At 43.7% G+C, this 25129-nt stretch overlaps 2 protein-coding genes across 9 annotated transcripts in view; one reads left to right on the top strand and one right to left on the bottom strand.

Annotated features, from left to right (window-relative positions):
• The window catches only part of LOC139576287 (serine/threonine-protein kinase BRSK2-like), a 173007-nt gene extending 162884 nt beyond the window's left edge, over positions 1-10123 (top strand). For 3 of the 7 annotated variants that reach the window (XM_071402214.1, XM_071402210.1, XM_071402208.1), the window contains 3 exons: positions 716-805; positions 4709-4756; positions 7471-10123. In XM_071402214.1, coding sequence (XP_071258315.1) covers positions 716-805; positions 4709-4756; positions 7471-7724 — 392 coding nt within the window. In that variant the 3' untranslated portion in view covers positions 7725-10123. The remainder of the gene's footprint in view (positions 1-715; positions 806-4708; positions 4757-7470) is intronic. The other 4 variants (XM_071402215.1, XM_071402211.1, XM_071402209.1 and 1 more) reach the window with 2 other exon arrangements.
• Positions 10124-10213: 90 nt separating this feature from the next.
• LOC139576286 (ankyrin repeat and BTB/POZ domain-containing protein 2-like) overlaps positions 10214-25129 on the bottom strand; it is a 28271-nt gene continuing 13355 nt past the window's right edge. The window contains exons 2-15 of one of the 2 annotated variants that reach the window (XM_071402206.1): positions 22896-23045; positions 20602-20809; positions 19623-19775; positions 18449-18614; positions 18138-18227; positions 17036-17137; positions 16656-16888; positions 16249-16523; positions 14291-14469; positions 13911-14016; positions 13600-13702; positions 13333-13480; positions 13042-13155; positions 10214-11470 (exon numbers count right to left, since the gene is read on the bottom strand). In XM_071402206.1, coding sequence (XP_071258307.1) covers positions 11225-11470; positions 13042-13155; positions 13333-13480; positions 13600-13702; positions 13911-14016; positions 14291-14469; positions 16249-16523; positions 16656-16888; positions 17036-17137; positions 18138-18227; positions 18449-18614; positions 19623-19775; positions 20602-20809; positions 22896-23045 — 2273 coding nt within the window. In that variant the 3' untranslated portion in view covers positions 10214-11224. Of the gene's footprint in view, positions 11471-13041; positions 13159-13332; positions 13481-13599; positions 13703-13910; positions 14017-14290; positions 14470-16248; positions 16524-16655; positions 16889-17035; positions 17138-18137; positions 18228-18448; positions 18615-19622; positions 19776-20601; positions 20810-22895; positions 23046-25129 lie in introns of those variants that run through there. The other variant, XM_071402207.1, reaches the window with a different exon arrangement.

The following is a 25129-nucleotide window of genomic DNA, read 5'->3' as shown; positions in this document are numbered from 1 at the left end:
CAGGCACATGCGTGCACACACACACACATTAACATACACACACAAACACTGTATACACACAGACACTTCCTGAATATGTACACACAAGTACAAGCACATACACCAGCTGATGCAAGCACCATTACACAGACGCCTGGTGAGAAGGAGGACAGAGAAACAGAGACCTTTTCCCACCAGAATCACACTGCACTTTAGTCCCTGCTGAGTCTCAAAGGACAACCTCTGGCCAATGACACTGGAGCATCATCTCCAGCCAAATATTCTGTGTTGTCTCTGCAGTTTCTCTGCTTATTCCCATGTGGATCATTTATGTTAAATTGATGTTGAACAGACTCTCATTTAATTCAGCTGAATTCCTTTGAGATTTACATGTGCCTGATTTAAAATTGAAGCTTCATTGAGGCTATTGTGAGAAAAATATAATGGAAATTATACCATTGTGTTCATAACATTTCATAACATCTTTGCGTCCTACTGGTGTGACATTGTGTGTTTCAACGTCACAAGCTTATTTTCTGTCAATCATTCTGGTTATTTTCAAAAGTATTTCTTATTTTTCAGTCAATCAAGTTCTAGGACTGTTTCTCTCTATTTCTCTCTCACTCCCTTCCTCCACCTCCTCTATATCTCTTTCCTCATGCTCTCTCTCTCCTCCTCACTCTCTACATCCCTCATTTTTCTCTCTGTCTCTCTGTCTCTCCCCCTCTCTCACCAGGTCCCAGCCGCCGTTTCAAGCGTGTGGTTGAGACCATTCAGGCTCAACTGATGAGCTCACATGACCAGCCCGGGGTCCAGCAGATCTCTGGTAAGTAGAGACCCTCACCTCTCCCCCCTACACCCCTCCACTACCCCCCCCACTCACCCCCCTCTCTCGGCATCCCCGTAGCTCACGGCAACGCCACAGTCACAGCGCGTCTCGACTCACACGCTTTGACACAAAGCATCTCCACGTGCATGGCGCAAACCATGGCAGATGCACCCGGCACCAACAAAGCAACAACGTTGGTATCTTCGAGACGTCACACTCTCTCCTGACTTTCTTACATTCACACACCAGAGCTCAGTCATGAACTACGCACGCAGAATTTAATTAACCTTCCCATGTAGATAATAAGGACCAAAATGATGTAACACTTCAAAACTATCCCCCTCACATTAGCTCAGTACATGTATGTATTATATAGTTTGATATTCTGGGAGGAATATGGGTTGACCAGGGAGGAATGGAAGAAAAGAAAGACAGAGTCACGTTCTGTTCTTCACTTGTCCTTGTTGTTTTTTTTATGTGCCTGTATTGTATTAACTTGGGGTTTCTTCACTTGATAACAGCACCCACTGCTGGTGAGACATGATATTACACACATTACATAGAACATACTATAGAATATAATAAGGCTAGAGCCATCTTCTTTACTCTTGGGCCCACTATGAGTGTGTGCAGGCTAATGTGTGTGTCCTAGTCTAGTGCTTTAACACCTGACTCAAATAATCAACTCATCATCAAATCCTTGGGGAAGTGTACAGGTGTGTTAAAGGGACATTTCTAAAATGTTAAACTTCCTATTCATCATCTGCAGCACCACCCCAACATCAACATACATGAAAAGTACATGTTTCTATGTTTTGTAGTAAAAAAAAAGATAGAGGAAGATAAGTGTTTCCAATTAAATCATCGGTGTGCATTTGAACATTTTAACCATTTATGAGTAGGCATTTTCTACTCATTGTCTACTAATTGGTTGATGATGTCATTTGTGATGTCATTTTTTACTACAAAACATAGAAACATGCCATTTTCACATATGTTGGGGGGGGGGGGGGGTCTCTGGAGATAATGAATATGAAGTTGGATTTTTTTATTTATTTCCCTTTAATGCTAGCAAGCTGGCCTGACACACACACACACACACACACACACACACACACACACACACACACACACACACACACACACACACACACACACACACACACACACACACACACACACACACACACATACACACACACACACACCTACCTACTTCTTAGACCAGGAGTAACACTGGTTTGACCCCACTCTCTAGTTCACACATTTAGCACACGTACCAGCTAGCAGTCTTAGCACTTTGAATGCCTTTGACTCACCCTGTCACAGATGGGAACTGTTATCAGGCACTGTATGCAACCACTTTCTCCATCAATAACTCATCCCCATCCCTCTTTAAATTGTTCACTGTATGCAACACCACAACCACATTCTCCATCAATAACTCATCCCCACCCCTCTTTTTGCTTTCACTCTCTTTTTCTTTCTTTCTTTCTTTTTCTTTATTTCTCGTTCTTTCAGTTTTTCTCTGTTTTCTTTGTCATCTGTCCATGTCTTTGTCCCTTTTTCAGGTTTGGGGTCAAAGGTTTTACCATATTCCAGGGAATTCATTGAAATTCAAGTAATGAATTGAAAAAACATAATTTCAAATAGTGGTTGATTTCCAATGAATTTACTGAAATTCAGTTGTTTTCCAGAATGAGTTGAGCTGGAATTGACCACAACCCTCTAGCCCTGTATTTTCTATCCCTTTTCTATCCATCTCTATCTCCTTCTTTTCCTCTCACCCTCTTTCACCTGTCAGTCCATCCCAGCCTGCTTTTGGTCGTCATCCACAGCTTCAATCTAACTGTACTTGTCAGAGAATCACTAAAATAACTGAATGACTGGTCTGGCATGCTGCGTGGAATGCGCAGGTTTCAACCAGAGCCATAGACATTCTACACAGAGTCTGGAAACTGATCATCTATGTCGGCTCCAAATATTCCATGCATGTGATGGTCTTGGTCTTTTTGGTGCCAATATGGTCATATATATATATAATATAGGTCATTCTGAAACTGAGTTTGCCTAACTCTGTGTGCCTATGGCTCTGGGGTGGATTAATGCACTGGATGCTAGATATCACACACTGATACTGAACAGTGTGTGCCACGTATGACAACGACACACTGAGGGCATGTGTTTTAGCCCAAAAACTATTTGACCAACCACAACCTTTACGAATATTAAATCAACCGCTAGTCTAATATTTGAAACAGATCTGTGCAATCTGTTTGCACTCACTCCTTCAGTGTCCGAGACCAGAGGGGACTGCATGCGGTGCCAAGTTTGAAGAGTACTATTAGCTACTACAGATGACACTCGTACTGTATGAATTCTGACTTCATTTGTACGTGTGAATATTTCATGGGGAAAAGGAAGGCCGGTGTCTGTGTGTGCGTGTGTGCAAACGTGTGCGTGAATGTGTCTGTTTGCGCAAATACATTTTCTCGTCCTTTTGTACTTTGAGTGCCCCCCCCCCCCTCCCAAGTAGAATATTTCTAATCTCCCATCAGCTTTCACCCTACCCAGCTAATTTACCTCATAGATAAGAGATCGATCGAGAACAAGAAAGAGTTACCTACAGAGAGTCAGAGACCTATCTAGAGAGACAGACTGACAGACGGGTAGAGACAGAGAGAAACAGAAAGTCTGAAGAGAAGCAATGGAGGTAGACACCCACCCTCCCCCTTTGAAATGCACGGACTTTAAACATCCATGCAAAGTAAGAATAAGACTTCCCATTTGATGGGTTTTGATTCCAAAACGCAATATTTACATTTTCTGAAATGTTGGTGAATTGACATTCATTAAAACACATCTTGTGAAAGAGATAGAGCTGTTCTTTTTATTTTACCATGCCATGGGCTAGTGAAAAAAAGACATTATCTTGTTGAAAATATTGCAAGGTAATTTTATTTTAGAGAATTGATTTATTTTAGACAAATAATCATGTTGTGTGGCAAAACGCTATATATCCACGCCAAAACACAGAACTCCAATAGAAAAAGTATTCCGATTGGGTTTTAAACAGTTATATTCGTAAAGTATTCAGACCCCTTGACTTTTTCCACATTTTCTTATGTTACAGCCTAAAATTCTAATTGTGTTATGTTACAGCCTAAAATAGATTAAATCGTCCCCCCCCCCCTCCCCCCTGATTAATATACACACAATACCCCATAATGACAAAGCAAAACGTTTTTTAGAAACGTTAGAAAATTTTGCACATTTACATAAGTATTCAAACCCTTTACTCAGTACTTTGTTGAAGCGTTTTTGGCAGCGATTACAGCCTCGAGTCTTCTTAGGGTATGAAACTGCACAATACGACTCAGGATAAGACCCAGATGCAGACACGGGAGACAGACAGTTTGAATCTCAGATGTTTATTACACAACAGGTTGCAGGCAAATGGCTGGGAACGCTGCGCCTCACGGACCTGGTTCTCTATACCCCAGATGAGTGCAGACGCTAGACAAGGGGTAGGGAGGATGGTCTCGGGATCCGACGGTGTAGCAGCGGGGCTATAGAGATGTGAGAGCGCATCCGGCTTCACATTCTTGGACCCCGGGCGGTAGGAGATGGTAAAGTTGAACAGAGTGAATAGCAGGGCCCATCGAGCTTGCCTATAGTTGAGGCGCTTGGCGGTGCGGAGATATTCCAGGTTTAATATATTCCAAGATATTCCAAGTTTAATAACAGCCATAATTCGTACTCATAGAAAAGGACCCATGCGCATTCATTTCAGACAAAAAAATGCTAAATGTATGTAAAGATTTATACAATTCTTCATTTGTATATACCAGCTGACACTATAGAGGTGTGTTAGAGAGTAACTGTGTACTCTGCTCCCAGATGTCTCTCAGCGGACAGACACTCTAACCAGCAAACCCTCCAAGCGTGGTAAGAACCACTAAGACAATACTCACTGTTTCCCTGAATATGTAATCACAATAAAATACTAAATTAATCAAATACCCACTGTTTCCCTAATGAAATACTCACTCGATTGGCAAACAGCAAGCTACTAGCCTGAGCCTCCCTCACTACACCTGATGACTCTTAACCTCTTCACCATCAACGCACTATGGTGTCACTAATGCACAGCTGCGCGCGTGTGTGCGTGTGTGTGTGCGTGCGTGCGTGCGTGCGTATAATCCTTTGCATGGGGCTGTATGGCACAGTGTGCGTTGGGATGCACATTAATGTCCACTCCCCCTCCCGTCCATTCCATGGGTGAAACACATTGTAGACCATCAGTAACAAATGGCTATGTAGCACAAGAACAATGGTAAGTGATAGCAAGATGACATTGTGTAAGTATTTTGTGTTTGGTCAACAAAAAAACACCCACCTTTAAAAGGGCAGTTAGATTGATAGATTTCAAGAAAGTTAGGAGTAAACCTGTCTATGTTTGACTCTCAGTGCAACACTAAGGGCTGGCTTCGCAGGCCCAGATTAAGCCTGTTACTGGATTAAAAAGCACTTCCAATTTAGGATGCCCATTGAGCATGCTTTTTTGTCCAGGACAAGGCTTAAACTGTGTCCGGGAAACCGGCCCTAAAATTCCTCTTACTTGAAAGTGAAATTGGTTGTGTGATGAGTGATGTTATTGTGATGATGGCATGTTGTTCACATTGTCTGTGTTTGTCTGTGAGCACTGTATGGACTCATTCTAAGGTATGCTTTTATTGTGGTGATTGGGATAGTTACCAGGAGCTTGGAAGGCAAGACATTATGTTTTGTGGTACTCTGAAATGCTACTCACGTTCCCATCCCTTCCTCTCCTCCCTCCTTTCTTCAGAAAGAGAGCAATTGGGCGTGCAGGCTTTGGTTACAGCCCTGCTCTACCACTCCTATTTCTACTAATCCTCTTCTAATCTTGACGAGCTAAATCAGGAGTGTTAGAGCAGGGCTGGACAAAAAACTGCACTCAGTAGGATATAGATTTGGACACCCCTGTCCCAAACCGTGTCATTTTAGTCATTACCCTTCCATAGCTCAAGCTAGCCCTCCTATGTCACCACTCTCACCCCAACCAGGTAGAACAGAGACTCAAAAGCCCAACAGGTTTTATGTGAACCCTACATTTTTTTAATGGATTACTATTGTTCAAACTTTTTGGTCTCCTAATTTAGCGCTTTAATACTGATGCACCATAACCTCATCCTAGAGACGGAATTAACGTACAGTACCAGTGAGAAGTTTGGACACACCTACTCATTCCAGGTATTTTTTAATTTTTTTTTACTATTTTCTACATTGTAGAATAATAGTGAAGACTTCAAAACTATGAAATAACACATATGGAATCATGTAGTAACCAAAAAAGTGTTAAACAAGTAGCCACCCTTTGCCTTGATGACCGCTTTGCACATTCTTGGCATTCTCTCAACCAGCTTCATGAGGAATGCTTTTCCAACAGGCTTGAAGGAGTTCCCACATGTGCGGAGCACTTGTTGGCTGCTTTTCATTCACTCTGCAGTCCAACTCCTCCCAAACCATCTCAATTGGGTTGAGGTCGGGTGATTGTGGAGACCAGGTCATCTGATGCAGCGCTCCATCACTCTCCTTGGTCAAATAGCCCTTGCACAGCCTGGAGGTGTGTGTTGTGTCATTGTCCTGTTGAAAAACAAATGATAGTCCCACTAATCGCAAACCAGATGGGATGGAGTATTGCTGCAGAATGCTGTGGTAGCCATGCTGGTTAAGTGTGCCTTGAATTCTAAATAAATCACAGACAGTGTCACCAGCAAAGCACCCACATACCATCACACCTCCTCCTCCATGCTTCACAGTGGGAACCTCACATGCAGAGATCATCCGTTCACCTACTCTGCAACTCACAAAGACATGGCGGTTGGAACCAAAAATCTCAAATTTGGACTCATCAGACCAAAGGACAGATTTCCACCGGTCTAATGTCCATTGCTTGTTTCTTTGCCCAAGCAAGCATGAAACATTTATTTGGGCTGGAATCTGAGGTGAAGTTAACTCTAAAGAAGGTATCCTCTGTAGCAGAGGTAACTCTGGGTCTTCCTTTTCTTGTGGTGGTCCTCATGAGAGCCAGTGTCATCATAGTGCTACATGGTTTTTGTGACTGCACTTGTAGAAACTTTTAAAGTTCTTGACATTTTCCGGATTGACTAACCTTCTTGTCTTAAAGTAATGCTGGACTGTCGTTTCTCTTTGCTTATTTGAGCTGCTCTTGCCATAATATGGACTTGGTCTTTTACCAAATAGGGCTATCTTCTGTATACCATTACTACATGATTCCATATGTATAATTTCACAGTTGTGATGTCTTCACTATTATTCTACAATGTAGAAAATAGTAAGAATAAAGAAAAATCCTTGAATGAGTAGCTGTGTCCAATATTTTGACTGGTACTGTATATACTAACAGTCTAACACATATAATCAAATCCTCTTTTCTACCATCCATGTGGCTAGCGAGTCTCCTTTTTACCTCCTGGAACAATACCTCCAGTCCTTTCCTCATCATCACCCTCTCCTCCTATCACCCTCTCCTCTTCCTCCTCACGTTAACCCCATTGCTCATTCGTTGTTTGTTCTCTCTCTCTCTCTTTTTCTTTTCTTCCCATCTTTGTACCTAGGCAGCCCGTTGAGTAACTTCTTTGACGTAATTAAACAGCTTTTTTCAGACGAGAAGAACAGCCAGGCGTCGCACAACCCCCCTGGCACACCCGGCACACCTAGCCCCGCCCCTGCCAAGCATGCCCCCGGCAGCAGGCGAAACGAGCCATGTCCCCCGCCCACTCAGCCCACTGACTCTAAATGCCCCCCGCTTCTGGGCAAAGACAAACAAACAAAGATGGCCGCCACCAGCCGGACTGGGGAACAACCTTAAGACCGGAGAGAAGTAGCTAGCTCTCTGTTGCATGACTAGATAATAACCACCTGTTATCAGGTCATTCAAAACCCAATACAAAACCCACAAGAGTGTGTGAGAGATGAGAAATGAAATGAGAGATGCTGCTGGTTTCTTTGCTTTAGTCAGTAGGCTTAGTGTGTTTGTGTCTCGAAAAAATTCAACTTTTGGTTATCACAGGGAGAAACTTTTGTACTGTATAATAATGGAATGACTCCTCTTTGAGTTTAGCAATCGATCATTGATCAGTATTTTCACGATAACAAGTACCACGTGTAGCCATGTTTCTTTTCTGTTCCTCTACCCCCTCGTCCCTTTCCCACGCCGTGGGATGTGTTGGTGTGCGTGTGTGTGTGTCTGCTCTGTGATGATGGCTTGACCTTGTCTCTACCACCAGGGATCATCACTAAAACCTATTAGAGAAACAAGATGGAGGACAGTGTGTGTCCCAACCTGGGGCACTTTGTCAACAACGGGAGTAAGTGAGCCAGAGACGGAGGACAAGAGAAAGACTTCACATACTTCACACTGCTGTCCCCCTCCTCCCCATGCACCCCTCCTGCTTTCCACCCGCACACACACACACACATATGCTAAACATTCGAGTATTAGAGACTCTGTCTTCACCATGACAGACACCCAGAGACATATTAGCCGAAGAGTTGGAGAAAAGCCTTAAAAAGACTGATGTTTGTCAAACCTATACAATACGCATCACCTCTCCTCCTTTCTCTCCTCATTGTCTATCCTCCTACACACATACACACTGGGGGGATGTATAGACTTGTGCACAAAGACGAATGGAAGTAGAACCACTGGCTCCTATGAAAGTTGGAGAGAGGAGGCGCGACTCTTGGACGTTGGATGGACGTTGGCTGAACGTTGGCTAAACTTTGGCTGGATTGTAATTCTTTTTAATGTAGTCCTTCTTTGTGAGCTACAGCATTTTAACACTTTAGACGTATTCAGACTCTGTGTCATTGCTGTAAATGAAATGAAATTGAGTTAATTGACTTTGGGTGGGCAATGGGGAGGGAGGGTACACAAATGAATGATCTATTCTGTTGTACAGACTAACTACAGTATGTTCCCATATGTACACCGTTTGTGTAGTTGTGACATTATGTTAAGCTAAGAACGTATCGCTATCTTCTGTGTTTTCTACTTTTTGGACGTGTTTTATCGATTAAATGTTGTAGGGATGAATAATTTCAGGGTTTAATTTTCTTCCATTTTGTCTTGTTCATGTTCCTTTGAAATATCTGCAGGATTCAGACAATAGTGGACATAATTATTGTGTATATTTGTGTACCTTATTGTATTTTTTTTTGTCATGTTTGTTTTAATTTATTCTGGGTTATTTATATAAATGATGTAGAAAATGTATCAGATAATTTAAGGATTGTTTTTGTCATGTTTTAATTTATTGATCGTTGATCATTCTCTAAATGTTTTTGTGAACATTAATTCTTTCCCAGCTTCGATGAGAAAGCTTGTAATATATACATTTGGAAAATGATTTACGGTAATTTAAGAATGTAGACTAGTCTCTTTGAGAGGAATGAGCCAGCCCTCTGTTGATAATAACTGTGCGTTCCTCCTCGTTGTGTGTATACAACATCAAAGACATCACTCCAGCCACTCGCCTTGTAAATACAAAACAATTTGCTGACAAACTTATTTAAAAACAAAAAAAACGGGATTCCTACTCTTAGCTTTTACCTTGTAATGTCGTTTGCATGTCCAACATTTGTCTTTTCTTTGCATGTAGTTGTTGGAATTGTTCTGTCCCTTTTTCCCCCTTCTTTCTTTCTTTCTTTCGTTCTTTCTTTCTTTCCTGTCTCTTAATTTGTTTCTCTTATTTTTCTTTTCTCTCTCACCACTTCGGTTGTTTGTTCGTCTTTGAGTTCTTTCTCGCACCCTCCCCTCTACTTCCTTATACTATTGTGCACATTTACCGTGCAATGCATCCTCTGCAATGCATCCACACACACACACACACACACACACACACACACACACACACACACACACACACACACACACACACACACACACACACACACACACACACACACACACACACACGCACGCACGCACACAGAGTCTCTCTCAAAGAGAGACCCGATACTCTGGTCACGAATTCTGTCTGGGGTGGGAGTTGGTATCAGAAGAGATAAAATAAAGCAATACCTATTAGTGTTATTCTTTCTATTTTGTACTATTGGGTAACCAGGCCACACAGGATGATGGACATACAGTAGAACACAACGCCAGGAGCGCTGGTATTTAGCAGGAAACCACTGGCAATGTATCCCCTTGTGACATAACTGTGAACAACTTCAGTGCAAAAGGAAATAAATCTGTTGACTTTGGAATTGCGTGGTGGTGATTTCTGATTGGGTCTTATACGCTTCCATGGGTGCATAGTATTCTAAAAGCGGCTGATATAAAAACACTGATGTTAATTCTTGTGAGCGAAACGTTTATTGACATACTGTATCTACAGAACAATAACATATTCAAGAGTTCTGTTACTCCGGTACAATATATACTGTATCAACCCCAAATTCCATCCACACGAGAGAGGATGGACTCTAGTAAGTAACAGCAGTCCAAAATGCGCTAAATGCTTTATTTCTTACGAACAAAGAGTCTCAGTACCTGTTACTATATTGGCGGTATATCCATAAACCTTCATCATATTCTAGATCAATTCCAGCCATAGTACATTGCATCCATTTCCTCTCTTAAGCAATGGACTATTTCTAGATTTCTTATGTCAGTCCCGTGGAATAAGTCCTACACGTCACTAGATGGCAGCGGTACTTCTCCAGTTATCCATCAATCCTCCTTCCTGCTCTCTGGGCTACCTGAGGAATTGATGGTGAGGTTGCACAACTGCAAAACTCATTACGCTTCTGTCTCTTAGCTTTTTGCAGCACCTTCAGTTGTCCTTTCACTATTTGTGGCATGAGTGGCAAGAAGCTGCTAACTACCATTGCTTCTCGAACCATCACACTGAAACTAAAGTAACTGTCTTAGCAGTACCTTGGGCATTCACAGAGGCAGAGAGAGCAGGTTTGAGGGCCTGTTGGATCACAGTAAACGTGTTCTGCCCGGTGGCAGATTCACCTATCTCACCTATCACCTATCTCCCTCGTGACAGATTAGCATTACCAACCTGTGCTGGCAACAGTGGTGACATCACCGCACTGCGAGATACTACGCTACACTACACCGGTTATTTATCTCCAGGAATGCTGGTATGTCTGTCCTTCTCCCCACATGGGGTCCATCTCAATATTCTAATGTGGCCTCCTCTCCTCATCCCATTTCCTTCACCCTAACTGACATGTAAGAGCAGATATAGCTACTTGTCTTTCACATGTAGTTATTTCACATCAGTACAGTTGAAGGAAACGAGACAATGGAAGAACAAAGACGCCAACTATGACTACTGAGACGCAGCCGGTGGCTTACTCTCTGCAGGGAGGGTACAGCGAGAGCAGCCTGTGGACCAAAGTGACCTCCAGATCCTCCAGGAGGAGAGAGGAGTGTTGGTCCTGACATGGTCCGCTCCGGGTCTCTGTCGCTGGGGAGAGCTGGTCCTGATGGACCCCTCCCAGGAGCAGCCTGTGGAAGTCCTCTCTCTCCACGAGCTGTTCCATGTGCTGCAGGAAGAAACCTTCACAGAACCTCCTGAGCTCTGCTGCCCCGTGATCCTGTACAAAATGACAGACAGACAGACAGACAGACAGACAGACAGACAGACAGACAGACAGACAGACAGACAAATAAATAAATGTTTAAAAATGTAAAAAAAGAGACACATAATGGCAGGTAGCCTAGTGGTTAGAGCGTTGGACTCGTAACCGAAAGGTTGCAAGATCAAATCCCAGAGTTGACAAGGTAAAAATCTGTCCTTCTGCCCCTGAACAAGGCAATTAACCCACTGTTCTTAGGCTGTCAATGAAAATAAGAATTTGTTCTTAACCTATTTAATCCCATCAGTCACAATAGTGACTGTAAAATACTTTTCCAGTTATAAGGCTCTAAAAAATGTTACTGAATGACGTATCAATGCATTTCCAGCAAATATTGAAATAATAAAGGGTCTCAATGAAAGATGTGCAGTGTCACATGTTTAGTGTAAATTGTCACATGACCAGAGCTGTTTACTTCCTGGTTGCACCATGAGAAGAGGTTGGCTGCATCAGAGCTCCCAAACAAAAGGTTAGTAAAGTATGTTAACATAGAAATAGGACAAATATTTTTGGTACACATTATCTGTAAGGTGTCTAGTATTGATATATGCATTTGCAATTACTCAACTTTGTTCAGTGTGGTCATAGAATGTGCAAACATGTTGACGGCAACAATAGTGACCGGTGGGATAACAGTGCATCTAGGTATACACATACTTATACACATACATAGTTCTTGTTCGACCTAACTTTTCACTCTGTTCTTTCTTTTAGTTTCACTTTGAGTCAAGTTCCGGATATGTTGGATCTAGGTGACTGCCCAGACAAGGCATGCAACTGCAGTTATCCCTCAAAATGAGAAAGATGCTGTCCTGAGTGACTGTGATAGCGATGGGTCAGATATGGACTATGGACAGGCCATTTGCCAGCCAGGCTGTTGAATGCATATGCTGAACCTATGCAAACAGATCATGACAGGAACAACGTTGTCAATGATGATGACCTACCCCCCCACCCCCCATCCACAATCTCCCACCGCCCTCCATTGTTGATAATGAAGAGCCAAGGGCCTCTACCCGCCAGAGGGTCCAGTCAGAAGAGCCAAGGGCCTCTACAAGCCATAGGGGTCAGCCAGAAAAGCCAAGGGAAGAGCTGCAGGTGGTCAAAATAAAGAGTGAGTGTTCAAACGATTGAAGAGGCCTGCCACCGATGTGATTCCAAAACACATAGTATACAGCCCAAATATGAAAAAGTTTGGCACGAAACCACTGAGCCACGGAAGGAGATCTTTACTGGCTGCTACTGTTGAAGATCAGGCAACATATGACAAAGCTCCTCACTGGCCAATCAACACGATGCACCGGTTCCATAGATGTCGTCATTGTGACAAACACACTACCTATGCATGTGAGAAATGCAAAGCGCCACTGCACAGTGCTTTAAGATATACCATGGACAGTAGAAAAGGAGATAATAATGGATTGCATGTACTAATTTCAAGGTGCAGACAACACACAGATAAAATGATGACTTATAGTTTTAAGCCTGCATAGGACAACCTTTCATGATAACACAGTTTGAATTCTTACCGTAGACATCAAGTAGATGCTGACAGCGTTGTCCAGGGTGATACTCTGGGAGAGCAGGCTCTCACACTGTCTCTCTAGCACCTCCAGCTGGAAGAAACAGACCACTGGCAGCAGCTACTGACAGAGGAGCAGATAGTACTTCCATCACAAGTCACATCTCCAAACATACAATCACACCTTTCCACTCCTCAATGAAGTGATAGTGGGGGACATTCCTAAAGCTTAACCACTGTGGTAAATGACTGTTTGGCTTTGAAGTTCTATCAGTGTACATGAGGATACATTTCTTACCTCCATAGCGTCAGCCTGTGACAGCCTCAGCCCTTCAGTCCCTCCACAGTACAGACAACTCATCATCCTCTGGAAGGTGCTGTAGGTGATGTCAGAGATGTGGATGGTGCTGGTGTCTGACCCACAGAAACTCAGCAGGTACCGAAACCTGAAAGAGACTTGATAACCATCTTGTGGACACAAAAGCACAGGCTGCCCCTGAAAACACTAGAGCCTGCACTCGAGGTCATACCAACACAGGTGTGAGGAAGGGAAGTGCTAGCTCACCTCCTGGAGGCAGACATGAGGAGAACCCTGTGGGCGTAGAAGGGACGGCCTTCCACTAACAACATTATGTCAGACATCTCTGGGTTGTTCAGGAAATGAGCATCTGGTGGACGAGAGAGACCGAAGTGACGTTTACACCATTGAGAGTCCGAAACATGCATTGAAATGCATGTACACAACGAAGCACGATTTACACAAAAGTTGGGAGTTACACTTTGCTAAAATGAAGTGAAAACTCGGACCCTAAGGATCAGAATAATTAAACAGGCTACAGTTTGTTCCATATAGAGAGAGTATGCCAGTCTCCATACCTAGCTGTGTGGAGAGAGTGAGGTCCATCTGAGGAACAGCGGGAGTAGGAGCTGAGCCGTAACAGTGAGAGAAGATGGCTGACAGTCTCTTGGTTATGGCATAGTCCTAAAGGGATATAATCATGTTCAGAAAGAGTCGTGTGATTTTATAATAACAGCCATTGCAAGTTTGCTACCCATTTTATTACAACAGATTTGAGCATTTTTTGATGTTGGATCGATTTCTGATTCATACTCTGCTTTTGGTTTGAGGTTCCACTGAACATTTACTCAATGAAAACTTCTTATGACATACTGTAGTCTACATGGAAAACCCGACACCGAACAACACCGACTGAAGGAGAAATTGGACTGCCAGGTAGCCTAGCAGTCATGGCTACCTTGCTGGTTGCAAGCATGTTAAACAAGAGAGGTAGAGCGGGCGACACCAGCTCCTGGCAGTAGTCCTGTGGCCTGATAGTTGTGAAGTCTCTGAGGAGAGAGAGGGTCACCTCATCCCTGGACAGTTGTTGGGCTACATGAAAGGACTCCAGCCACACATGGAGCTTCCAGGGGACACCTGGGGATCAAATAAAGGAACAAATGAGGGTCCCAAGAGATTATTTACCTACAGATGAAGTTAGACGTTTACATACACTTAGGTTGGAGTCATTAAAACTCGTTTTTCAACCACTCCACAAATTTCTTGTAAACAAACTATAGTTTTGGCAGGTCGGTTAGGACATCTATTTTGTGCGTGACACAAGTCATTTTTCCAACAATTGTTTACAGACAGATTATTTCACTTATAATATACTGTATCACAATTCCAGTGGGTCAGAAGTTACACTAAATTGACTGTGCCTTTAAACAGTTGATGTCATGGCTTTAGAAGCTTCTGATAGGCTAATTGACATCATTTGAGTCAATTGGAAGTGTACCTGTGGATGTATTTCAAGGGCTACCTTCAAACTCAGTGCCTCTTTGCTTGACATCATGGGAAAATCAAAATAAATCATCCAAGACCTCAGAAAAAAAGTGTAGACCTCCACAAGTCTGGTTCATCCTTGGGAGCAATTTCCAAATGCCTGAAGGTACCACGTTCATCTGTACAAACAATAGTACGCAAGTATAAACACCATGGGCCGTCGTACCGCTCAGGAAGGAAACGCGTTCTGTCTCCTAGAGATGAACGTACTTTGGTGTGAAAAGTGCAAATCAATCCCAGAACAACAACAAAGGACCTTGTGAAGATGCTGGAGGAAACAGGTACAAAAGTATCTATATCCCCAGTAAAACGAGCCCTATATCGACATAACCTGAAAGGCCGCTCAGCAAGGAAGAAGCCACTGCTCCAAAACTGCCATAGAAACGCCAGACTACGGTTTGCAACTGCACATGGGGACAAAGATCGTACTTTTGAGAGAAATGTCCTCTGGTCTGATGAAACAAAAATAGAACTGTTTGGAGGAAAAAGGGGGGAGGCTTGTATGGCCGAAGAACACCATCCCAACCGTGAAGCACGGGGGTGGGAGAATCATGTTGTGGGGGTGCTTTGCTGCAGGAGGGACTGGTGCACTTTACAAAATAGATGGCATCATGAGGCGGGAAAATTATGTGGATATATTGAAGCAACATCTCAAGACATCAGTCAGGAAGTTAAAGCTTGGTCAAAAATGGGTCTTCCAAATGGACAATGACCCCAAGCATACTTCCAAAGTTGTGGAAAATGGCTTAAGGACAACAAAGTCAAGGTATTGGAGTGGCCATCACAAAGTCCTGACCTCATCCTATAGAACATTTGTGGACAGAACTGAAAAAGTGTGTGCGAACAAGGAGGCCTACAAACCTGACTCAGTTTCACCAGCTCTGTCAGGAGCAATGGGCCAAAATTCACCCAACTTATTGTGGGAAGCTTGTGGAAGGCTACCCGAAATGTTTGACCCAAGTTAAACAATTTAAAGGCAATGCTACTAAATTCTAATTGAGTGTAATGTAAACTTCTGACCCACTGGGAATGTGATGAAAGAAATAAAAGCGGAAATAAATCATTCTCTCTACTATTATTCTGACATTTCACATTCTTAAAATAAAGTGGTGATCCTAACTGACCTAAGACAGGGAATTTTTACTGGGATTAAATGTCAGGAATTGTGAAAAACTGAGTTTAAATGTATTTGGCTAAGGTTTATGTAAACTTCCGACTTCAACTGTAGGTCAGTTGTTGAGAACAAAGTCTCAAACAACCTAAAGTGGATCAAATAATATTGCTTTCGTAATGCTTGATTCATGACAAGTCCTTCACAAAACAACGATGATGGCATAAAACAAAAGAAGTAGGCCTACAAATAATCCATACCCAGTGATCGTAGCTCCATGGTGACATCCAGGTAGCCGTGCTCAGCGCTGTAGTAGGCAGCCTGCTGCAGGGCCTTCATCCTGGCCTTACATAGCCTGGGCATGGGGCTGGAGCTACTGGGGCAGACAGCAGGGCTACAAGGGTCGAGGCTGGGGGGAGGTAGTGAGCCAGCCTCTTCTTCCTCCTCCTGGAACCCCTCAGCCAGTATCTCCTGCAGAGAGAGAATGTCCTCCTTCCTCTGCTGGGGCTGGGTCAGAAGCCTCCTCAGGATGTTCCTGTAGGAGAGTAGGGGATGAGTATCCATTCATTTATTCAGTTCTGACTGAAGGAAATAGACAAGGAAAGAACGACACTTTAAACTATTGAGACATGGCCCAAGCCTGGACTAGTTAGACAGGTGTAGCTACCTGTGTCCGTGTGCAGCGGCGTAGCTGAAGCAGTTCATGTCCTCGTAGAGCGGGGATGTCACAGCGTTCCAATCATGCACTCTGAGTAGAGGGTCGGCCCCGTGGGCCAGCAGCAGGCTCACCATTTCATAGTTCCCAGCAGCAGAGGCCAGCTGTAGAGGAGTCTCAGCAGAACTCTCCTGGCTGGAAGTAACAGCAGTCCCCTCCACGTCTGCACCCACCTCCAACAGCAGCTATACAACACGGAAACCCAGAGGAATGGTTAGTACTACACTACACACACACACACAAAAAACCTCCCACAGGGTAGCACTATCAAGTCTGAGATGTGTGATTAAGAAACTGTGTTAGACGCTTTCCACTGGGCAGTGAGGACTCACCTGAGATACTGAGAGGTGTCCATGCAGCACAGCGAACGTGAGGGCCACCCAACCACGACTGTCTGGGTGGACTGAGGGCTGTCTGGGGGAGCAGCATGGAACCTGAGAGAAGAATGAAAAATGTTATATATCTAAGTCTAAAATGTACACTACCGTTAAAAAGTTTGGGGTCACTTAGAAATGTCCTTGTTTTTGAAAGAAAAGCAAAAAAAATTGTCCATTAAAATAACATCAAATTGATCAAAAATACAGTATAGACATTGTTAATGTTGTAAATGACTATTGTAGCTGGAAACGGCTGATTTTTAATGGTATATCTACAGTACATAGGCGTACAGAGGCCCATTATCAGCAACCATCACTCCTGTGTACCAAATGTATGTTGTGTTAGCTAATCCAAGTTTATCATTTTAAAAGGCTAATTGATCATTAGAAAACCCTTTTGCAATTATGTTAGCACAGCTGCAAACTGTTGTTCTGATTAAAGAAGCAATAACACTGGCCTTCTTTAGACTAGTTGAGTATCTGGAGCATCAGTATTTGTGGGTTCGATTACAGGCTCAAAATGGCCAGAAACAAAGACCTTTCTTCTGACACTCATCAGTCTATTCTTGTTCTGAGAAATTAAGGCTATTCCATGCGAGAAATTGCCAAGAAACTGAAAATCTCGTAGAAAGCTGTGTACCACTCCCTTCACAGAACAGCGCAAACTGGCTCTAACCAGAATAGAAAGAGGAGTGGGAGGCCCCGGTGCACAACTAATCAAGAGGACAAGTGCATTAGAGTGTCCAGTTTGAGAAACAGACACCTCACAAGTTCTCAACTGGCAGCTTCATTAAATAGTACCCGCAAAACACCAGTCTCAACGTCAACCGTGAAGAGGCGACTCCGGGATGCTGGTCTTCTAGTCAGAGTTCCTCTGTCCAATGTTTGTGTTCTTTTGCCCATCTTAATCTTTTCTTTTTATTGGCCAGTCTGAAATATGGCTTTTTCTTTGCAACTCTGCCTAGAAGGCCAGAAAGTTACCAGATTTTTTCAACCCATTACATGATATACTATCTATATCATATTATGCTAATATCTTTCGAGTAGTAGTGTTCACCGCCAGGTCCAGGTTGGCTCCAGCCTCCACCAGTATCTGGACTAGAGCCTCGTCTCCACACGAACATGCGTACATCAGAGGGGTCATACCCTGTAGGTCAGAGAATACACATCTTACTCTGAACAGTCTCTACACTCTCTAACACCAGTCAGGGTAGGGCATACAAGCTGAAGACTGACAAGTCTCTTTTACCTTCCCTGTCAAAACCTGTCAGTCTTATGTCTGAATATGTATATTTCCTACCCCTCTCCCGAACTCCCGCCTACCTCTATCCCCACCATGTATCTCCTATTCCCTATCCCCAGTCCTACCTGGTCATCCATAGTGTTAACCCCTGATGGTCCAAGTAGCTGTGTGGCCTGACCAATCAGGTCTGCTCTGCCACAGGTCAGCATGCGGAAGCCCAGGTCCAGCTGAAGCTTCTCTGTAGCAGCCTTAGAGTCCAGACGCCTAAATGAGCTGGAACAACACTCAGGCCTGGGAGAGAGGGGGAGACAAGAGGATAAGGAGAGAGAGAGAGAAGCTACAATGAAAACTTCTAACATGCATAACTCTTCAATAATGACAGTAGGCCTACTGTTATGTACTGGTTTCACAAGTCAACAGTATGGTTCAGCATCTTTCTATTGCATGTTACAGTAATATACACTCACCGGCAAGTTTTTTAGGTACAGCACCCGTTCACGAAAATGGATCGCTCCTACAGACAGTAAGTCATGTGGCCGTGGCTTGCTATATAAAGCAGGCAGACAGGCATTGAGACATTCAGTTACTGTTCGATTGACCATCAGAATGGGCAAAACGAGTGACCCAAGCGAATGGTGCGAAAAACAAAAAACATCCAGTCAGTGGCAGTTGTGTGGGCGAAGACCGCGTGTTGATGAGAGAGGTCGAAGGAGAATGGCAAGAATCGTGCAAGCTAACAGGCGGGCCACAAACAGACAAATAACGGCGCAGCACAACAGTGGTGTGCAGGACAGCATCTCGGAACTCACAACTCGTTGATCCTTGTCACGGATGGGCTATTGCAACAGATGGGTTCCACTCCTATCAGCTATTACAAGAAGTAGCGGCTCAGTGGGCACGTGATCACCAACACTGGACAATTGAGGAGTGGAAAAACATCACCTGGAACATAACAGCGAGTTCAGTTTACTTCAGTGGCCTTTCTGGACTGCGCAGTCCCCAGACCTCAACCCAATAAAGCATGTTTTGGATGAGATGGAACGGGCTGTTCAAAGAGTTAATGTACCACCGTCCAATCTACAGCAACTGCGTGATGCCATCGTGTCAGCATTGACCAACATCCTTGTGGAACGTTTTCAACACCTTGCAGAATGCGTCAAAGAATTCAGGCTGTTCTGGAGGCAAAGGGGGTTCCGACCCGGTACTAGATGGGTGTACCTCATAAAGTGGCTGGTGAGTGTATGTCATTAAACATGCAAGTGTATGTCATTAAACATGCAATGCTCTGTGTGTTTCTACCTCAGCTGTCTGGGCTCACAGTCCAGTCCTGGGAGGAGCTGTCTGGCGGTCTGTCTGACATCATCGCTGTCCACCAATAGGCTGCGGCGGTGCTCCGCGTGCACCACGGCAATCCGTATCCACTCCATCAGAGGGGGAAGGAGCATAAACAGTCTGGGGGGAGGAGCAAAGATTCAAGCAATGAAGTTATATAATTTATTAACTTTCCTCAATGACTCAAAATCCCACAATGCCTTAAAATCTGGCATAAAGGACCAATTCCTCTGCCTTTTGTACAATAACGACTACTTAACCTTTTCCTGCAGTGGGCTAAAACAGGTTCATGCAGGGTGTTTTTTGGTAGTCTTAATGTGTGTTGATGTAGCAACCTCCCATATCTTTTTCCCTAATTGAGAAAAAGGGTATCATTTTACTGTTAACAAAGGACTATAAAGAGAACACTGTTTCCCTGTTATGACGCTTGTTTTAGAACATGTGGTCTCTTCACCTCCCCAGAGCACAGAGGCAGGTCGTTATGGCAGAGATCTGTTTATAATGTCTAGATTCTCATGTCTCCGCCCTAACAATGGGAGTCGTTGTCCCAAAGGCAGAAAAGCAGACGACAAGCTTAGGTCCAAAATAAGCCCATAGAAACACATTGGGCTAGTTTTGGACAGATTTTGGCGAGAGTGAAACCTCTCGCTTCACCTCTTCCTCTCTGGTTATGGTTACTGAGATCACAGGGCTCAACAGAGACACAGAGCTGAGTCTAACTGGAAGCTAACGGGTTAATGGGGCCTGTGATTATAATTGGTACCAGGTGGAGGGAAACAATATCTCTGTGTGCCTAAGCATACAAGAAGGCACACACACACACACACACACACACACACACACACACACACACACACACACACACACACACACACACACACACACACACACACACACACACACACACACACACACATACACACACATACACACACACACCCCTTACCTCTCTCTGCTCAGGGCCATCCTGGGGGGCTCTAGATTTGGGTTCTCCAGTGATTCCATCTGTGGGCTAGACAGGAAGTAGTAGAGGGTACGCATGGCATCGGGCGCCCAGAATACCGGATGCTGATTTGCTGGGCAAATAGGGCTGAGGGAGTGGCTAACTGCGCGTAGGCGCTGTATGTGGTGCATGGACCGTGACACCAGGTCACCTGAGAGGAAACAGTCACACACGCATTTAGTATCACACACATCATCATCTGATACAAATCCCTAAAACCTCAGCTATACATGCTCGATTAAACATGGACGCTGTAGTTGTAGCATGATGTACTGCAGTACCCACATTGCTATGTATACAATATTTGTTTCCTTACCAATGCATTTATAATGCAAAACTGTGGGACTTTCAACTTCTGTCAGTACACTTATAGACAGAGCCACATTGCACGTTTTCCCCTTCAGTTTCTCAGATATCACAGGTAGCAGCCGGATGTAACGCTAGTCTCACGTTAATCAATTCTGTGTCTTATTGTATCTCTTTACAACGAGAATGGTTCAATGATCGAGTCTCAGATAAAGCTCATTAGAAGGCAAGTTTGGGAGCAGAGTTGGGTTTAGCTGGGCTCAACGGGACGTCCTTCCTTATAGACCCTTAAAATCAGCAATAGTCGTCCTCGGCTGTAGCTATCGCAGTCACTTATCCCGCAACATATGTGGAAGGCATTAGAAAGAGGAGACGCTAGCTCTTAAACGTAGCAGCCAGAGAGCAGTGAGAGAGAATCTGCTCATGTGAAAGAGATTAGAATCTTAAAACGACTACTCCTTTTTTTAATGATGCTAAGACTCCTGAAGTAGCCACGGTGTCTGTCAAAGTATATGCAGGTTTTTAGTTCATATCATATTTACAGTATGTACTGTATATCCATATGGGTAGATATACTAGACAATGTTTTATCTCTAGTGATAGCAATAAGCACCACAATTAGGATTGATTTTTTCTTTCTACGGTGAAACAAACTGCATGTTGTCCCGTTTAGTTCATGCACTTGAGTTCCAAGAATGAACAAGTGTGTGCACTGTTTTGCTAGGTGCTACTCGACCAGAGAGGAAAGGACCCACATGGAATTTGTTTGGTTTGTGGAAACAAGGGAGTGTGTGTGCGTGCGTGTGTTTGGGGTGTGTGTGTGTGAGGGGCGGGGAGAGCAAGGGGGTCTATAACACCCTGTGGCTGACATGAAAGTGCCCTTGTGTTTTGGGAACACACAGTAGTCTGTTATATAGCCTAATGTGTCAGTGGATACGACATCCCTGTCTGATTCTAATGAAGGGACCCTAGAGACAGACCAAGGGTCAGATTTTTTTAAAAGACAGTGAACAGGGTCAACTTTATTATGCTATCGTCAGACCTGAGACCAGTGTTGTTATCTACACCAACATCGTCTGTCTGTCATCCTTTCTACAATGCTAGCTTTGACATAATTCGTAAAGCTGTGTTCCCTGACTAGTCCCTACTAGATGGTGGGTAAAGAATTAGGCCGGGATTCAAATCGATCACGCTTTGTCGACGATGCGCCATTTAAAGATAATTTCTGATTGAGCCGACACATGCACTGTTTACCATGAATGCGGTCTCTGCGAGCACGGGAACATTGCCTTTAAAAGGTGCATTGTCGACAAAGCATGATGGGATTGAATCCCGGCCTTAGTTGTTGGCTAGAAACGTGTTTTGTCTATTTGAGAGGCTTTGGCTAGGTGGGGCACAGCACTTTAAAATGTTTCGGGGACAACTGACTTACAGAAAGAGATGTCTAAGTAAGTCTACATTCTAACAAAATACATGAGATAGTTGGATGGATTCTAAATTTGAATTTTGGGTGCCATCTTTCCCAAACACTGTTCAGTGCTGCTCTACTTAGGTGCCCTAGTTTTAATGAAGATGAACAACAGAAGAACAAGACAGACTGGGGATGTTGGAGTTAACAGCTGGTACCTCTCTAAATGTGAAAGATGGCCCTCAGAATAAGGTTGAATATGGCCAGTAGGAGTCTGTGCCCGCTACTGTCTCTTTCTCCTGACTAGATAAGGCTGATGAATCACATGCATGAGGACCAGATAGTTCCTCGCTGGCTAGGACTAAAGCGAGAGGAGTACGCGAGTGTTTGAGAAAGAGTGTGTGAGAGAGGGAATCTTTGAATGTAAAATGAAGAGGGTATTGTAATACGTTTGAGAGTGTTTGAGTGAATGTGAAGCTTGAGAATGTGACACACACACAACGACACACACACACACACTCACTGAGTTCTGTGATGCTGCCCACGCATGTGGCCAGAAGGGACTGTTCCAGGGTGCGTAGCTCCATATGGGCGTAGGCATCCTCCCTGCTCGCCATTGGTGCCCGGGGATCCTTTGTGTATGGACTGACATGGGCTGGCAGGGATAGCTCACCTGTACATATAAAAGTACACACAAATATTTGTTTTTTTTTTTATATAAAAAGGTAGAAGACATCAAAGGAACATTTACTCATAATGAGTTACTAAATCCCTCAAAGACCTCAAGTTATTTAAGCATTAATGTAGTGTTTCAACCCACACTAGCGCTGTCAGTGTCTGCCACCGTGGCTCGACATCTGCCCAGAAACAACCAGGACCACAGACGGACTATATAAAACGTTTACTTTGGAGGTGAAGGTTGAATGCACTGCTAGTTACCAGGACAGTTATGTAACCAGGGAGAATAATGAGGGGATCATATCGGATTTAGTTTGTTTTATGAACTAAGATTAACTCTGAGAGAGAAAAGACTGAGGAGACATGGGGTGAGAGGGTAAATGTTTAGTTACATACCACCTCTCTGTCCTCTTTTACGAGCTCTCTATATCCCTCCCTCTCTCTCTCTCTATATATATATATTTTTTTTTCTCCCACCTTTAAAATTAGAATTTAGCCTTTCATTTAAACCTTCAGGAAATGAGACAGATAATGCCTTGATGCATGTGATCACATCTTTAACCATACCCCAAAATAAAATCGGATTCTCATCTGTAGGGTGCACTCTTAGAAAAAAAAGGTTCTACCTAGATCCAAAAAAGGTTATCCTATAGGGACAGCCAAATAACTCTTATGGAACCCTTTTATTCTAAGAGTGTAGTAACAGAGTAGTAATGGAACGCTCAACCATTTACTGCCCTGACCAAAAGGGGTTTGAACTAATCTATTGCTTTCTCCCACAGAGAATTACAGCCCTACAAGCCACAAAGTCAGTCATCTGGACAGTATATGACACACACCCACTCCCAAATAGAAACACCCCTTACAGGGAGGGGTGAAACACAAATATAAAACATGCACGCGCACACGCACACACTCCCACACAGGCAAACACACACACACACACACACACGCACACACACACACACACACACACACATTGTGTGAGATGGGTATTTGCTGACTCTCTGACTCTCTCATTTTTACACAATGGAAAAGGCACCAAAAGCCAAGCTAGGATAGCACTGCTCTCTACAGGCTTAGTATGCAAAGTTCCCTCCCCCAAGCCACTAGTCGTACTCAGCTATTTATATGAGTGTGGGAGAGGGCTGTGTATGATGTATTGATGTTGAATGACTAATGGCACCCTATTCTCTATATAGTGTACTACATTTTGACCAGAGCCCTATGGGCCCGAGTCGAAAGTTGCGCACTATAAAGTGAATGAGGGGCCATTTGGGATGCACCTTAGGAGAGCATTCATAATGATCCTGACGAACTGAACCCACAGCCACTGTCCACCCTCCGCCCCGTACTAAGTGGATAAGCCATACACATAGACAGACACACAGTCACACAGTCACACCCCACCTATCTTCCCTCACACCACAGTCCCCACACTGGCAACCCCCAAAACGAATCATGTGTCATCAGTGACTCTAGACACAGCCTCAGACTCACCACCAGCACTAAGTCCGCTCTGAGATATGCGTGTATATTTTTGTGTGTATCGTGTATGTTAAGTGCGTGAGAGAACTTGTCAAGTAGATAGGGGTTACTCTGTAACTTTTATCTAACACAAACTGGAGGATTTCATTTGGATGAAAGAAATCCAATATTTATAAACGGGGACTATTGGTAGCAATTGTAAATCACACCAGAAATTCATTGTTTGGTTCACAAACTAAGCTTAAGCCACAACCAAAGATAAACCGTCTGTAACTCCCAAGTGGGTCTCAATCCAACTGATTTAGTCTAGGTTTTCTAAAAAAAAGACTTATCTTGGTTTGAAATAAATATTTTCTTGGTTGTCGAAGCATAATGAAATATAAGCCTTTTGGATAACTTACATGGATTACCCCTAGCTACTTTGTTAGGGGAAAAAAGTAATGTGTGCCATCTGAACAAGTATTTGTTCATATAGTCCATTCATTCACAACAAGAGGCCAGTCTTCAGGCGGTACAAAGCACAACTGAGTGTTTTCCAAACCCTACCTGTGCTTGCTAACTCCCCAAGGCTACGGCTACTGTGTGTGTGAA

The sequence above is a fragment of the Salvelinus alpinus genome, chromosome 5 (assembly GCF_045679555.1).
Source record: "Salvelinus alpinus chromosome 5, SLU_Salpinus.1, whole genome shotgun sequence".
Classification (NCBI taxonomy): domain Eukaryota; kingdom Metazoa; phylum Chordata; class Actinopteri; order Salmoniformes; family Salmonidae; genus Salvelinus; species Salvelinus alpinus.
Note: the sequence above shows the minus strand (reverse complement) of the source record. Positions and strands in the feature narration are given on the sequence as shown.